This window comes from Gorilla gorilla, chromosome 15, assembly GCF_029281585.2.
Source record: "Gorilla gorilla gorilla isolate KB3781 chromosome 15, NHGRI_mGorGor1-v2.1_pri, whole genome shotgun sequence".
Taxonomy (NCBI): Eukaryota; Metazoa; Chordata; class Mammalia; order Primates; family Hominidae; genus Gorilla; species Gorilla gorilla.
Genome location: NC_073239.2, coordinates 112,049,229 through 112,066,395, shown reverse-complemented (window position 1 = coordinate 112,066,395; position 17,167 = coordinate 112,049,229). Strand labels below are relative to the sequence as shown.

Below are 17,167 nucleotides of genomic sequence, written 5' to 3'. Positions count from 1 at the left end.
TCAGCACTGGGCTGTCCCGCCCTCTGCTGATGCCTTCCTTACACGTGTGCTGGTAGTTGGTGGGAAATGTAAGATGATTAAGGAAAAAACATTGGCAGTATGTTTTCTTACTGGATTCTGAACAATACTTTGTGCTCTATTATGGTAACACTCGACACGTTGCTATTTAAATTCAAAATTCAATTTAAAATAAAATAAAAAATGGAGTTTCGTAGTTGTACTTGTCACATTTCAAGTGCTAACCAGCCACTGCCCTGTTGGGCATCGAAGATATAGAACATCTTTGCAGAAGTTCTGTTAGACAACACTATTCTGTCTTATTCAAAGTTTGAAGCAGTGAAGTTTAAATGCCGCATATAAATACAAATTCAGTAGAGGGGAAGAGGCACATGACAAATCAAACTCGAGGTTATAAATATCAATATTTTCTCAGTTGTAGATTCAGCCTCAGAATTTCTTTTTCTTCACAGATACTGTGCTAGATTACCAAGTGATCCGTTTACTCATCTAGCTCCTAAATGCAGAACCCGAGAGTTGCCTGATGGTACATTTTATTCAACTCTTTATCTGCCAATTAACTCACCTCTTCGAGCCTCCATTGTTGTAAGTTTAGAAGAAGAAATGATTGTTATCTTTTAAAATATGTCATTAGTGGATTTTTTTCAGCTTTTCTAAGACTTGCAAGTTATAGGTAAATTTGATTTTAAAATCTACTTTCATGAGCAGGAGCCTTGTGTTGACAGACCAAAAATAAAAATAAAAACCAAATTTACTTTCAAAAGTAGATTTATAGATTGCTTTTGTAGTCATCTACATGTTCATATTTGTAATAGACTGTCTAATTTACAGATACTTAGAACTGGACTAGGTGATCTCTGAAGTTTCTTCTAAGGTGTTACTAACATGCACATTTTTGACAGAATCATTCAACTGTGGCTTAGACACTTAGAGTAATATAAAACTTATTATAGATCGTTGCGTTGTCCTAGTTATTTTGTTGGTGACTCAAAAATCTGCTTTTTGTAAATACTGTTCTTGGTCTCAGTACTGATTTCCAAATGTTCCAAGGTGACTAATTTCTATTGCACATAAAAAGCTGCTCAATACTATTAATGTTATAGCTATGTTTTGATAAATCTTTCTTTTTGTTACATAGTTATTGATTAGTAAAAATAAGATACTTTAAAATCTTGCTGAAATTTAAATTCATCAAAATTGTAAAATCTTAATTATGACTTAGTTTTTACTAGGCAGGACTTTTAAAGATGAATATTTCAAATATGGAGATTAGAATTTTTAAAAACTTGCTGGAATTTTTCAAAATAAAGAATTTTGTTTTGGTAAATTGAACTTTAAAGATGTTGGGGCAGTGGTTTCATAGGTGTTTCATGTGCTAGAGGTAATACAGCAATGTGCATATATAATGGAAAGGTTTTTGTTATTTTCAGGGTCCACCAATGAGCTGTGTACGATTGGCTGAAAGAGTTGTAGCTCTCATTTGCTGTGAGAAACTGCACAAAATTGGTAAGGATGTTTGAAAAGCATATACGAATGAAAATAAATTGCAACCATTGTAAAAAAAAAAGCATATAGAGGACTTTATAGATCTCTAAGGATTTTGTAGAGCTATTCACTTGCTGATCTTAATGTGCTTTGGTGAATATAAACATAAGTGTTAGAAACTTGAAGATCCTACATTGTTGTGGGAGCTCTTTGTTTTCCATAGCTTGACTGCAAACAACTGTCATTTATTTGCTCTCTTTAATGACTCCTTTTAAATACATAAAGGTCTTTTCGTAATTGTTGAATCATGCACCATGAACACTTGTGTTTTAATATGTCAGTCTCTCAAATTAGTCTATACTAGTATAGAAATTAATCCTTTTTTAAAAAATGGGCCGGGCGCGGTGGCTCACGCCTGTAATCCCAGCACTTTGGGAGGCCGAGGCGGGCGGATCACAAGGTCAAGACATCAAGACCATCCTGGCCAACATGATGAAACCCCGTCTCTATTAAAAGTACAAAAATTAGCTGGGCGTAGTGGCGCACGCCTGTAATCCCAGCTACTCGGGAGGCTGAGGCAGGAGAATCGCTTGAACCCGGGAGGCAGAGGTTGCAGTGAGCCGGGATTGTGCCACTGCACTCCAGCCTGGCGACAGGGCGGGACTCCATCTCAAAAAAAAAAAAAAAAAAAAAAAAAAAATGAACTCAGTTTCTTTTTTTTTTTTTTCTCAATCCTGCTCCTTCTGTATAAGTGGACCCATTTTCTATGGCCATTTTATTTAGCATTGATATGTGGTGATGTCATGTTTACATGTTTTTGTTTCTGAACCTTAGAACAGAATTTGCAGTCCTGCTCATATTGGAATATACGGATGCCAGAATAGACTTTGCCTAAAGTGTGAATCTGATTACTTTTAAATTGTAAAAGGCAAAGGTGCTTTAGTTTCTATTACTTTTCCAGGTCCTTCTAACATAGTTCTGTTCTAAATTCTTTACTAATTAATCAGGCAAAATCTGGATTGTGTTAATTCTCTCTTTAAATTTGTTAGGCGAACTGGATGACCATTTGATGCCAGTTGGGAAAGAGACTGTTAAATATGAAGAAGAGCTTGATTTGCATGATGAAGAAGAGACCAGTGTTCCAGGAAGACCAGGTTCCACGAAACGAAGGCAGTGCTACCCAAAAGCAGTTAGTATTGGTTAGAACAGAGTAAAAACCTAGCATTTCTGACTTTGTTTTCCGCTACATCAAATCTCAGTTCCTCTGCTTGGCTGGCTTCCCACACCCTTACAGTTTGGCCCACTCTGGATCTCAGCTCCTTTCTCCGATTCACAGCTTCTCTCAGATCAGCCTCTTTCCTTCCTAATGTAGACTGTGTGCTCTTCCACTTCAGAGGTTGCTTTTTTCTTCTCAAAAGGATTCTTGGACCCATCTGTCATATTCTATCCAGAATGAGATTATTTCATTTAAATAGACATTCTTTGTTTCATTCAGTTTAGTGGTGTGATTCTTGTTTTACTTATGATTTGGGGCTAAGACAGAAGAGGATTTGTGTGATAAAATAAGCAAGTGAAAAGATGCCCTCTCAAGATGACAGGTACACTGGAAGGTAGAAGCACAAATATCTGTCAGGAGTTATGTCAGATTCCCAGTGTGGGCCATTGGGAATCGAAATAAGTTATTTCCATGGAGTGTTTCCAGCTCAATCTGTGGGCATCCTAGCAGAGTTCACACATGAAAGCATCTCTAAATCTGACTTCTAGTAATAGACAAACTTGGCTGAAGTATTTATTTTTAAAATATTTGTTAATATTTTTATCTCATAAGAACCCCAAGCAAAAGCAGAATTTTGCTGTGTGTAGTAGTCCCGCTTACCCTTGGAGGGTATGTTCCAAGACCCACAGTGGAAACTGCAGATAGTACCGATCCTCCAGCAGCTCAACGTTGTTTCATTAGAACGTTGACAAGGAAAAAAAAAATCGTTCCCAGCCAGGGCCACTGTCTCTATGTGGGGTTGGCACATTCTCCTCATGTCTGCTTACTCCGGTTTCCTACTACATCCCAAAACTGTGCACATCAGGTGAACTGGCGTGTCTGCGCTGCTCCACTGTGAGTGAGCATGGGGATGCGTGTGCATGTGCCCTGCCACAGAGTGGTGTCCTGTCCGGGATGGGTTCCTGCATGGGGCCCTGAGCTGCCAGGAGAGACTCTGGCACTGTTGGCCCTGAACTGGAATAAGTGGGTGAATAATCATCTTCCTTGTTTTTATTCATCTTTCTTAAGTGTATCTATAGCTCACATTTATTTTAATGCTTAATATTAAAAGTGTTTTTTTTTAATTTAGAAATTTGGTGATGTTTTTGTGATCAGAAATGTGCTGGAGGAATTTAACTGATTTTTGTCGATTAGCCTGTGGGAAAATTGGTTTCTTTCTACCAATTGGTTGTTTCCCTTAGCCAGTTTCTAAGAACCTGCCGAAGACATTAAGTGAGGACTTATAGCATATATTATGCTTTTAAAAATACGTTTGTACATATTTATGATAGTTTAAGATATAAATTAGGCACAGTAATAACAAAATAGAACAATTGTAACCATATACTGTAATAAAAATTATGTGAATGTGGTCTCTCTCAAAATACTGTACTGTACACACCTGTTATTGGACCATGACTGACCTCAGGTTACTGAAACCATGGAGGCTGCAGATAAGCGGGGACTGCTGTGCCTGTATGTTAGCCTAAATATGTGTTTCTTTGGTTTTGCTTATGCAGTTTTACCAAGTTTTTACTTTATAAAATTTTGCACCCAGCTTAGCATTTTCAAGATTCAGAATCATGTTTTTAAAAAATCATGAATGTTACCCATTTTCCCAAAATGCATGTTTTCCTCATACCAAATTTTCACGTGAGACTAGTTTCATGTGATAAAGTCGTTAATGATTAGTGTTTCTAAAAGCATAGTGTTGGCTGGGTGTGGTTGCTCACACCTGTGATCCCAGCATTTTGGGAGGCTGAGGCAGGAGGATCACTTGAGGCCAGGAATCCGAGACCAGCCTGGTCAACATAGTGAGACCTTGTCTCTACAGAAAAAGAAAAGCATAGTACTGCCTGGCATCCTGTTTAATTAATAGATACATTCTTTATTTTCTGATTCTCTATTAAATATAACTGTCTCTTTTACCAGCATTTTTGTACCTTTTAACTACAGATGCAGTTCTTTTTCATTGAACCTCAGGAACTGCAAGACCATAATCTGAAGGATTGTGTTAATATTGAAAGCCTAGCAGCAATCTCCATTTAATTATGGTTCACTCACATAATGAGGTAGCCATTACAAATGATGATATTGGCTCATATTGACTCTGACAGATATTCTCTTTACAGTAACGGGATAAAAATCAGGCTATCTCACAAACACAGACACACACATACCCTAATATACACCAGTGTTGTGTGATTTTATTTGTATTGAAAAATATAAATGTATATATGTTTCTATGTATTTATGCATAGAAAAAGAGTCTAGGAATTATACAGTGTATCAAAATGTTAATAAAGGCTGTCTTTGAGTGATAGGATTATATGTGATTTTTAAAAAATTTGCCTAACTTCATTTTCTGATACTCTACAGTTAATACATAAAAAGCCCAAGGAAGAGATGAATTTTCTTGTCAAAAGAAATAGATCAAATGAATAGTATTTTTAAAAAGGCCCTGCAGTGTTGGATTGTTTTATGTATAATTTTGGTATTAGCTATATAGTCAGCGCTGCATTATAATGTATGTGAACTTGGGCCACTATCAGCAGCCCTGTCCTGAGATCCGCTGACTTACCCAGCAGGGTTAAGTAATTAAGAAGTGTCATGCCTCGGGTATTTTCTTAGCTTATTCTCATCAGCTTTTAGTAAAGCCAGAATTAATTTTTTTTCTTGCTGACATCTGGAAAAGAGGTTAATATGCTTGAGCATGACGCTTAATTTTCCTTTCCAACTCTAGATTCCAGAGTGTTTGAGGGATAGTTATCCCAGACCAGATCAGCCCTGTTACCTGTATGTGATAGGAATGGTTTTAACTACACCTTTACCTGATGAACTCAACTTTAGAAGGCGGAAGCTCTATCCTCCTGAAGATACCACAAGATGCTTTGGAATACTGACGGCCAAACCCATACCTCAGGTAGGTATTTCATAATGAGTACTTATGTCAAAAACGTCTTGCTTAGGAAAAGGAAAAAAAAAAAACTAGTATTAAGTACCTTTTGTTACCTCAGTATGTTTAATATTTAAAGATCAAGGTGCCTCTTCTATTTCTCCACTAGAAAGCATCATTTCTCTTCTGAAGTTAGCTGTAATGGAATAAAATATCTGTTAATTTTGAGGGGTGCTTTACGTTTCCTTTTGCTAAGATTCCACACTTTCCTGTGTACACACGCTCTGGAGAGGTTACCATATCCATTGAGTTGAAGAAGTCTGGTTTCATGTTGTCTCTACAAATGCTTGAGTTGATTACAAGACTTCACCAGTATATATTCTCACATATTCTTCGGCTTGAAAAACCTGCACTAGAATTTAAACCTACAGACGCTGATTCAGCATACTGTGTTCTACCTCTTAATGTTGGTAAGAAAAACATCTCTTACTTTGATAACTCTAAATTAGACACATACACAAACATACAGCTTTGGTATGAAACTTATCTGTATCATGTTTTAACAAGCTAAAGAGTCGTTTTTCTCTTCTAAGTTAATGACTCCAGCACTTTGGATATTGACTTTAAATTCATGGAAGATATTGAGAAGTCTGAAGCTCGCATAGGCATTCCCAGTACAAAGTATACAAAAGAAACACCCTTTGTTTTTAAATTAGAAGATTACCAAGATGCCGTTATCATTCCAAGGTAGGTATTTAAATGGAAAGGAAAATGGTGGTGATACTTTGTTTTAAAAGATGCACTAGGTCGGGCGCGGTGGCTCACACCTGCAGTCCCAGCACTTTGGGAGGCCAAGGCGGGCAGATCATGAGGTCAGGAGATTGAGACCATCCTGGCCAGCATGGTGAAACCTCGTCTCTACTAAAAATACAAAAAATTAGCCAGGCGTGGTGGTGCATGCCTGTAGTCCCAGTTACTCGGGAGGCTGAGGCAGGGCAATCACTTCAAGCTAGGAGGCGGAGATTGCAGCAAGCTGAGATCGCTCCACTGCACTCCAGCCTGGAGACAACAGCAAGACTCTGTCTCAAAAAAAAAAAAAAAAAAAAAAAAAAAGAAATTCACTTATTCACATGGGAATATAAGTGGGCTGTGACTTTAGCATTGTAATTACTAATAGGAAATATATTAGTTAGTCAGGCATGGTGATGCGTGCTGTAATCACAGCTACTCAGGGCTGAGGTGGGAGGATTGCTTCAGCCCAGGATTTCTAGGCTGTGCAGTAAGCTGTGATCATACCACTACACTCCAGCCTGGGCAACAGATCGGGGAAAAGAAAGAAACTCTTAAGGTCGACCTGTTCTCTCCAGTATACTTGCTTAAAAAATAATAACCTAAAACGTTATAGATAAAGAATTTTCCTTTGTAAAGGGTCAGATAATCTAATGTTGATAGGCTTTCTTCTTAAAATCTCCATCCTTTTAGTCTCCAGAGTCTTATAGAATTTGATTATAAATAATGATTTCATTTCTTAAAATTTTTATAAGGAATATTAAGCTCTGTGAAAATAGTAAATCCAGAATGATTTTTTTCCTTATTTTATAAAAATTTAGGGAATGGAGTTTTGGGGCAATAAAATACAGGCAGTTTTCAAATAATTAAAATACTAGTTGTAATTCAATCTTTGATTTTTTTTTTCTTTTTGCACCTCAAAACCATATTTTAAATGTTAGTTATCAGGACCATCACTATCATAGATGATGCCGTAATATGTTTTATATGACAAGTGTCTTTAATGTTTAGCATTAGTAATATACAACGTATTTACTCTTTGGATAGTGTAAATTTTTTATACTATTTATATTGATGAAATAGATATGTAAAGGTGCCATTTAGCTTCATGTGTTATCAAAATGTAGATATTTAGAACAAGAATAATAATAAAGTGGGACAATAATGTGTCCATTTTTACTTGATAAAAATACAGTTCTTATATACTTGAAATATGTTTGGAATACAAATTTTTACTGTTACTTATTTTTACTCTTTTGAATTCTTAATCATCATTTCCATACTACAAACAGTTGTATTTTGAGAATAGTTGATTTAAATCAAAAAGCAACTGATTTTTTTTTGTTTTTCTTTTTTAGATATCGCAATTTTGATCAGCCTCATCGATTTTATGTAGCTGATGTGTACACTGATCTTACCCCACTCAGTAAATTTCCTTCCCCTGAGTATGAAACTTTTGCAGAATATTATAAAACAAAGTACAACCTTGACCTAACCAATCTCAACCAGCCACTGCTGGATGTGGACCACACATCTTCAAGGTAAGGGGCTTCAGAGATGACACTTGGATTGCACTTGAGGGATTCTTACCAGACATCACTAGACATGCAGAGGTTCACTGTCCGCCTGCCCACCCGTGGACTATCTGAAATTAGGAGATGCTTTGCACACAAACTTGCCCAAGGGGTAGCCCAAGAGGCTGTAGTTGAAATGAGCTCTTCAGGTGGTTTTTGGAGAACCACTGTGAATATGTACTCATTTTTGTGTGTTTGATAAAATTGTTTTGGAATTCTTACAGACTTAATCTTTTGACACCTCGACATTTGAATCAGAAGGGGAAAGCGCTTCCTTTAAGCAGTGCTGAGAAGAGGAAAGCCAAATGGGAAAGTCTGCAGAATAAACAGGTAATGAGTTAATTGTACTAGCATAACTTAGTATTTGTTTGAGTATTAAAGATTATTAAAGATAAGTTTGAATTTTATCTTACCAAGTTAAATGCATGATTCGTTAATTTTTTAGAAGTTACCTAATCCTCAAATTTTGTTTTGTTTTGTTTTAATTAGTATTATGTGTTGAATGTTATTTGAATGTTCTTTTTGGTAAGTATTGAGAGTTTTGTTTTTATACTTGGCCCATTAATATATCACAAAATCATTCTCATAAATCCTGTGATAAATCCCATTTGGCCTTAGAGGATTATTTTTACAAATATTTTTTAAAATTAAGTTTTACTAGCATTTATGATTTTCTTTATCCATTAGTGAAATTGGTCTTTTTTTTTTTTCTTTTGTGTGTGCGCTTTGTATTTATCTGTCCATTTTTCCCCTTACTTGAAGATACTGGTTCCAGAACTCTGTGCTATACATCCAATTCCAGCATCACTGTGGAGAAAAGCTGTTTGTCTCCCCAGCATACTTTATCGCCTTCACTGCCTTTTGACTGCAGAGGAGCTAAGAGCCCAGACTGCCAGCGATGCTGGCGTGGGAGTCAGATCACTTCCTGCAGATTTTAGGTATGCCTGTGCAGTCAGCCAGAAAGAACACAGATCATGAGATCCTGTTTGCAAAAGAACAGAATTAAGTTAAAATTGTATATAAAATAATTCTTAAAAGAGTAAAAAGAAAATAATGGATATCTTATGTCTTGTCAAGTCTCAGAGGGAGATGAGAATCTGAGGTCAGAAATAACCATTACTACTTAAGCCATAACAGTTGGAGTGAGAATGAAATTGTTCTTTGTTACTGCATCGGCATTTTCAGTCTGTTTTTTCTTTTAAAAATCCAAATATATGTTAAAAAGCAATAGCCTTAGCATGTTCTTTGTCTTCATTATTTTCTTCCCATTAGTAAAATCTCTGCATTCTAAAGAAACTATTGGCTTAAACACTCACATTAGTTCTGGTTATCCAATTGGCAATATCAAGACTGTTCTAGGGATTGAAGGAATTTTAAAATGTAATAGGAATAAGCACAACATTTATTGGTTAGTTGCTGTAGTGCCAAACACTAGCTTAAATGCTGTACCCTGTGTTAGTTAGCTCATTTAATCATTAAGACAGTGCTGTGAGATAGGAATTGTTAGCCCTTTTCTCAGGTGCAGAAGCTGAGGCACAGAGAGTTTATGTAAGTTGCCCAAAGTTACTCAGCGGGTTAACCAGAGTGCCTGGGATTCCAACCCATGAAGCTAGGCCCCAGGTCCTGCAGGATGCCTGCAAGCTTCGTGACCTTCTTAACTACCACACCTAGAGTCTAGGGCCAGGGATTAAAGCAGTAGATAAAACCATGTCCCACTTTATAATTTACACTGTAAATTAAAAATTTGGAAACTTGCTTCTATTCTAAAGTTTAGGAGTACATTTTTGGGATCTTTGTTGTTGTTTTTAAATTCAAATTGCTGTTGCTCTCAGCCTAGCTGTTTTGAAGAATCTGATGTAAAGTTATAAAAATGTCTTTGCAGGTACCCTAACTTAGACTTCGGGTGGAAAAAATCTATTGACAGCAAATCTTTCATCTCAATTTCTAACTCCTCTTCAGCTGAAAATGATAATTACTGTAAGCACAGCACAATTGTCCCTGAAAATGCTGCACATCAAGGTGCTAATAGAACCTCCTCTCTAGAAAATCATGACCAAATGTCTGTGAACTGCAGAACGTTGCTCAGCGAGTCCCCTGGTAAGCTCCACGTTGAAGTTTCAGCAGATCTTACAGCAATTAATGGTCTTTCTTACAATCAAAATCTCGCCAATGGCAGTTATGATTTAGCTAACAGAGACTTTTGCCAAGGAAATCAGCTAAATTACTACAAGCAGGAAATACCCGTGCAACCAACTACCTCATATTCCATTCAGAATTTATACAGTTATGAGAACCAGCCCCAGCCCAGCGATGAATGTACTCTCCTGAGTAATAAATACCTTGATGGAAATGCTAACAAATCTACCTCAGATGGAAGTCCTGTGATGGCCGTAATGCCTGGTACGACAGACACTATTCAAGTGCTCAAGGGCAGGATGGATTCTGAGCAGAGCCCTTCTATTGGGTACTCCTCAAGGACTCTTGGCCCCAATCCTGGACTTATTCTTCAGGCTTTGACTCTGTCAAACGCTAGTGATGGATTTAACCTGGAGCGGCTTGAAATGCTTGGCGACTCCTTTTTAAAGCATGCCATCACCACGTATCTATTTTGCACTTACCCTGATGCGCATGAGGGCCGCCTTTCATACATGAGAAGCAAAAAGGTAAGAGATGATTTTTTTATTTTGAGCAGTTAATTATTCAGTGTGCCTGAAAGTGGTTTGCAGTGTTGGATAATCTCAGAGGATGAGAACGTATCATGCTCAGAAATTGCTACACCGGCCGAGCACAGCTGCTCCCTTGTTCTACCAGGGCCAGCGAAAGCCTGTGGCAGAACTACCTGGCAGTTGATGAGTATTGCTTTACACCAATCCCACACTCAGGTTTTGGGGCTTAGCTGATCTCCACGTGCCTTACTTTTTGATTGAAAGTCAGTTCAAAGGAAGCTATGCAAGTGTGTACATCTCTTGATCCTGAGGGGGATATGAAGAAATGTGCATTGTAGTCAGTCAAGGAGCTTCTGCTTTGTTGAGTTAAACATTTATTTGAGAGGGTACGTCTTGGCTTACAAGGCGTACAGACATGAGTAAGACACAAGTCTTGTGGAGGAGCTCATCTCCAAAGTTTTGGAGAGTGGAGCGGAGAAGAGTAACAAGCTTCACAGAGCTTGGCTGCTCTCCAATGTGAAGAGGGTGACACCAGAGTTCTGAGTAATAAACGCTCGATAGCTCAGAGAAAGGGCGGGCTCTTAAACTCAGCATGGACTAAGACTTAAGAAAAGGAATGAAGGTAAGATATTCAAGTTATGGGGGAAAAATGGAAAAAAGAAGTGTCACAAGGCAGCATGAGCCTCCTGGACAAATACCTTAGAAAGCTGCTGATAACTTGCAGCACTCAGAAGGAAGGAGCATCACTGTTGAATCAAGGATGGCATTAATGGAGGAGGCAAGTTGACAGTGCATAAGCAAAGTGAACAGATGGCAGAGCATGTCAGCGTCAGGGAAGCAGCCGTGGCAGCAGTCAGAAGTGTGGAAATACCTGAGAAAAGGCTTGAAAAGGCAGGTGGGGTGAAGCTGTATCGTGGAAGGCCTTGAATGCTGGGCTAAGGAGTTTGCACGTGTTTTGAATGTTGTAGGCACTGTTGAAGGAATTTAGAGCAAGGAACTATTAATGTTAATAAAGTGGTAGTTTAAAATGATTAATCTGGTAGCAGAATGTAGTGTGAGTTGAAAAGCATATCCAAACCAACAGCAGAAGCAGAGAATGGGATAGAACTAGAGTTCTGGTAGAGAGGAAGGGGCTGAGGTGAGTGAGAATTTCAGAAGAAATAATTTTAGCTAACAATTTAAAAGTGCTTACTCTGCACTACTCTAAAAGATAACCGTATACGCACACACAGGTACACACACACACATATATACACATATATGCATATAAACCTATTTTAATTTTTATAATTCTGAGAGGTAGAAACTTTTATTTTCCCCATTTTATAGGTGAGAATAGGCTGGAGAAGTTAGCTTGCCCAAGGTCACTTGGCAAGTAAGTGGCAGAGCTTGGGTCGAATCCAGACAGCCTGGCTTTGGAGACCTTCCCCTTCCCCATCACACTAACTGCTCCGGATAGAACCATCACACCAGGCAGCACACCAAGCATTTCCCAAGTGTTCACTCATTTACTCTTCTCTAAGCCTCTGGGAAAGAGACAACACATCCCTGTTTTGCAGATTAGGGGACTCACACTTAGAGAGTCGAATGGGCTCCTGTCAGGTCACCTAACTGTTCATCCGGGAGAGTCAGGAGTGTGTCCAAGGCCTCCCAGGATGATCTTGAGGTGGACTGGAGGCGCAGTCATAACAACCACGTAAACTGGCAACTTGGGGGCAGTGGCAGTAGCAGGGAGGTAGGGAGAAATGTGGGAAGTCAATGTTAGAGTTGAGATTTTAGACCTCATGGAATATGAAGTGGAAATGTTCAGATAATTGAGGCTGTAGGATTCAGATATGGTTTTGTAGAGTAGTCGCCATACGGAAGCTCTGAGAATGGATGAGATTTCCAAGAGGTGGTTGCAGGAAGAAAGTATCAGAGGCTTGGACAAGTGTGGCATAGGCAATAGGATAGGATACTCTGTTAGACAAGACAGAGGTGACTTTCTATTACAAAACTGGTCCATTTGTCTGCTCAGAAACCTTCTACTCCTTATTTCTGCAGAAAGAATGATCACTCCCTCAGCCTGCTGTTCAGGCCCTTTCAGCCCTGATGTGTTTTGGGTCCTAAGCAGGTGGAAGCCCCTTGCAGCTCATTGGACAGACTCCACGCTCAGACCCCCAGCCTTGGGGCCCTTGCTCTGTCCTTCCTTATGCAGAGGGCTTGCCTCCGTCTCTACCTGTCCAGAATTTTGCCCCATATTTGAGGCCTTACGTAGCTCTTTCTTCATCCTGCCCACCGTTTCTGTCAACTTGGAATGTGATTTCCCTCCCATGAGTCCACGTTGTACTTTATCTTCTTCTTGGTGCTTGCGATGCTTTGTTCTCTTAGCTTGGAAAGGGAAGCTAGCATTTATTTCAGCCTGCTACGTTTCAGGCAGAGAGGGAGAGTACTTTTGTCTATAGTGGTCACACGTGCCCTCCTTTTCCCTGCTAGCCTGTGTGTCACGAGGACTGCCCCTCTGTCCTGCTGCCGTCGTTCCCTCAGGGTTGCCCAATCGAGTGCCTCTCATATGGGGGGTGTCTATTAAACAATAGTTGAGTTACATGGGAAGAGGGCTAATGAAGTACTTAATAATAAGGAACCCAGCTTTATGAAAATGAAAATGGGATTGACAATTCTAGACCCTAGTTTCCAAGTAATAACTTGACAGAAATGCAATGATGTGAGCAAATTAAGAAGGAGATAGAGGCATTAGGAAAAACAGACCGGAGTAGAGGATAAGATAGTAAAGCTGTTCCATTAATGTGAATAAACAGAAACCTTTTGGTTCATTTTTTTTTTAAGTTGAATAAAAGTGTCTTGAAATGCCTGTAAAACAAAGGAATAATATTTGAGAGAGCATTACAGTTGAAATCCCGTTTGTGGCTTCGATTCTAGGAATATAACATTGTTTCAGTTTTGTTCGGTGCCAGTTTTCACTTTGCAGCTAGAGCTGATGCGCATCCTCCCCCCATTTCACTGAAAATATTGTGACATCTTGACTTTTTATATGGGTTCTTTTCTACTTTGGTAATTCCAGTTAGCAGTTTGCATTTTATATCATCAGGTTGTATTTTCAAGGCTTTGATATTGTCTGAAGTGTTTCTTCTCAGTCATTCATAAGGAGTATACATAGTTATATACATTATTTTTTCTGCTCTGCATCTTATATTCAGAAATATTTACGCCAAAAAAGCATAGAATATGTGGGAATTTAATATTTTTTTATAACATGAATGGGTAGAAAAACTGTAGAGCCCTTATAATTAATTGATGACATATAATTAATTGATTAATTTTAAGAACACTTAACTGAGGATATGTTAATATGCCTTGAATGAATTCCAGCAGTGATCATTTATGGATAAGTATCCTAATATTTTCTGCTAAAGGTCAGCAACTGTAATCTGTATCGCCTTGGAAAAAAGAAGGGACTACCCAGCCGCATGGTGGTGTCAATATTTGATCCCCCTGTGAATTGGCTTCCTCCTGGTTATGTAGTAAATCAAGACAAAAGCAACACAGATAAATGGGAAAAAGATGAAATGGTAAGTTTGTGTGTGTGTGTGTGTGTGTAACTAGAGGGATTTACTTTTTGGTGAGCCAAATAATTTTGTTTTATTAATTTTTTGTTTCATTTTCTTGGTATGTTTATAATAGAGTAGATATTTGATATATTTAATTAATTCCTTTAATTACACTGTCTTTTCACTGAATTCAGAAATAGTATTATAATTTTGATGGAGGCAAATTTCTATTTTTATTATTTCTTTTCCAAAGGCATAAGAGTATGTGATGTTTTGACTTTGAGTTTTGCTCTTCTTTAAAAAAATTTCACTTTGCTGTTATTACAATTTATCCTAGACCCTTAGCTCTGTTCAGTGAAATGACTTTTCAGTGACCTGTGATCTCCAGTCTGTCTGTGAAATAATTAATTTCAGTAAAATCTTGCTTTTGTAGCTCAGGGTTTTCCCAGTCAGGACTCCTGTGAACTTAAAAAAAAAATCATCCATAAAGATTGTTATTTTCTGGAAATAATTTAAATCTTGCCAGTGACTTAAGACTCCAAATATCAGCAACAGCCGCTTCATTTTGTCTTGTCTTGAAGGCCACCAGAGGGCACTTGGGAGGGCCTCCGAACTGCAGGAATCAGCGCAGTGGTGGTTGACTGGGAGAGTTCTAGTGCCTCTTCCGAAGTTAAAGGCAATGCTTCAGACAGTTTCATTTCCTGGAGATTTATTTTGCATTAAAAATAAATTGGCTCATTGTTACTTCATTTTTACCTCAGGCCAACAATGATAATACCATTTTTTTCTTTCAAAGGTTATATTTTTAAATATCCATTTTCTCCATGTCTTCTTTGTGATGCATGTATCCTATATATCTGCCTTTAAGTATTTCCAGGTAGCATGTTCAGTGACACTATTCGGATTTTTACCTATTTATTGAGGATGTTTTTAACTCATGTAGTATTTGTCTTATTACAGAATTAGAACTTATTTGGAAAAACATTAAGGGAATATTTTAATGCAAGTTAGGTCCGAACAATTATTTGTTATTAATTTAGAAATATGTAGAACCTTAGAGGAAAATGTATAGATTTTCAGCTTTAGAAATGGTATGGTATTTCTATGAATAACATTCCAGTAACAGTCATCCTCCTTTGTTAATACCGTTTCATAATGTTTTTGGCTCTTTTTAAAAACTTGTAGCATGAAGGTGACATTGGCATGTCATTGATTTTTTTTTTTTAAGATACAACACAAAGTTCAATTTATTTTTCTTAATGTTTCTGATGGCACTTTGGTTATTGGAATTCATTAGAAATACTGTTCAGATTTTTATTTAGTAAGTTACTTTTATTGAAATATAGGCCCTTGCATTATATTGAAAAGATACACTGTGGTTTTGGCTGGTTGCATTGCCGTTCTCCCTACCTTGCTGTGGCCCTTCAGCAAATGGGCTTAAGTGGAAACCTTTGCATGCTAAAACGCCTCTTAATAGAAGAGAGTATCAAAGTTGACTTGAATGATATAGAAAAGGATTTCATGTGGCTGTTTTTTCTTAAAAGGCTTGAAGTGCTCTTGAAAAACATTTTATGAGATAGAACCCCACTCTTTTGTAGATGAAGAATCTGAAACCCAGAGGCACTAAAAGCCTTTGCCCAGGATCACACAGTTTGTGATAAAAGTCAGCCCTTTGTGATTTTTGTGCTCTGCCACTTTTGGCTTATGGTGGCACCTTTCTAAAGATACAGAAGGTTTTTTTCAATAAAAAAAATATTGTCTGATTTTTTAAAAATCGCAGTTTGGCCCTTTTTTTCTTAAGGACCAGTCAAAAACATCTTCATGTTGCCTTGGAAAGTCTAAGATTTTTAGCAGGAAATGTTCCTTAAGGTCTGCTGCTACAGTTGCTTTTGGTGTTCCTTATTCTTCAAAAGGTGTTTCTTTCTTAATTAAAAAAATGAAAAGATAGCCTGTAATCCCAGCACTTTGGGAGGCCGAGGCGGGCGGATCACGAGGTCAGGAGATCGAGACCATCCTGGCTAACACGGTGAAACCCCGTCTCTACTAAAAATACAAAAAAAAAAATTAGCCGGGCGTGGTAGTGGGCGCCTGTAGTCCCAGCTACTCGGGAGGCTGAGGCAGGAGAATGGCGTGAACCCGGGAGGTGGAACTTGCAGTGAGCAGAGATCGCGCCACTGCACTCCAGCCTGGGCGACAAAGCAAGACTCCGTCTCAAAAAAAAAAAAAAAAAAAAAATGAAAAGATAAATAGTTAGAGATATGGCTTGGCTTACTGCTATTTCTTTTCAGACAAATGTAGTGTTTATATCTTGAGTCTAGTTTAAAATATTTGTAGTATTTAAAATGCTTGAAGGTTGCAACTTTTTTTTGTCAGAACACTCTGAAAAGTTGTTACAGTCAACATTGATGCACACCCTTTGTCTTCCCCCTTCACAAGTAAAGTTTTTTGGTTTTTTAAAAACTTGCATAACAGAAATTTGGCATCTTTCTAGGTTTGCAAAAAAGTTACATCATTACTGAAATCTAGCCCATTATTAAGGTTGTCACTCACAAATAAGCTTTTGCCAAAGAAATTGGAATTAGCAAAGATCTTTTGACAGAAATTGGATTGTTGTGTTTCATGTTAGTCTAAATTTTCTTCTATTTTTGTCAGTTATGCTATAATCTGTTCCCCTGATTACTGTAGCTCAGAGTGGAGGGAAAAAGCATAACTTCTCAAATTCATAGCTTAGTGCAGTGATCACTTTTATTTTTTAAGGAAAGCAGTGTAGTTTTTTTGTGGCAAGTATACTTTGAAGTGGAAATAGGGACAAAAGCTTTATTATAAAATCCTATTGTATGTTTTTAAAAATGATTTTATCTGTTTTTATATTATATTCTTAATTGCAAAGGTAATGCTTTTCTACATCTGGAATTTCGTTTTATTAGTTTGAAAAT

The 17,167-nt window shown here is 37.7% G+C and overlaps 1 protein-coding gene across 9 annotated transcripts in view; it reads left to right on the top strand.

Annotated features, from left to right (window-relative positions):
• Nucleotides 1-17,167, top strand: part of DICER1 (dicer 1, ribonuclease III) — a 72,863-nt gene that overhangs the window by 44,779 nt on the left and 10,917 nt on the right. For all 9 annotated transcript variants that reach the window (XM_055361879.1, XM_055361882.2, XM_055361888.2 and 6 more), the window contains 11 exons: nt 471-603; nt 1,449-1,524; nt 2,553-2,692; nt 5,502-5,681; nt 5,911-6,124; nt 6,248-6,401; nt 7,802-7,984; nt 8,242-8,347; nt 8,780-8,955; nt 9,900-10,680; nt 14,097-14,252. In XM_055361879.1, the coding sequence (XP_055217854.1) occupies nt 471-603; nt 1,449-1,524; nt 2,553-2,692; nt 5,502-5,681; nt 5,911-6,124; nt 6,248-6,401; nt 7,802-7,984; nt 8,242-8,347; nt 8,780-8,955; nt 9,900-10,680; nt 14,097-14,252 (2,299 nt within the window). The remainder of the gene's footprint in view (nt 1-470; nt 604-1,448; nt 1,525-2,552; nt 2,693-5,501; nt 5,682-5,910; nt 6,125-6,247; nt 6,402-7,801; nt 7,985-8,241; nt 8,348-8,779; nt 8,956-9,899; nt 10,681-14,096; nt 14,253-17,167) is intronic.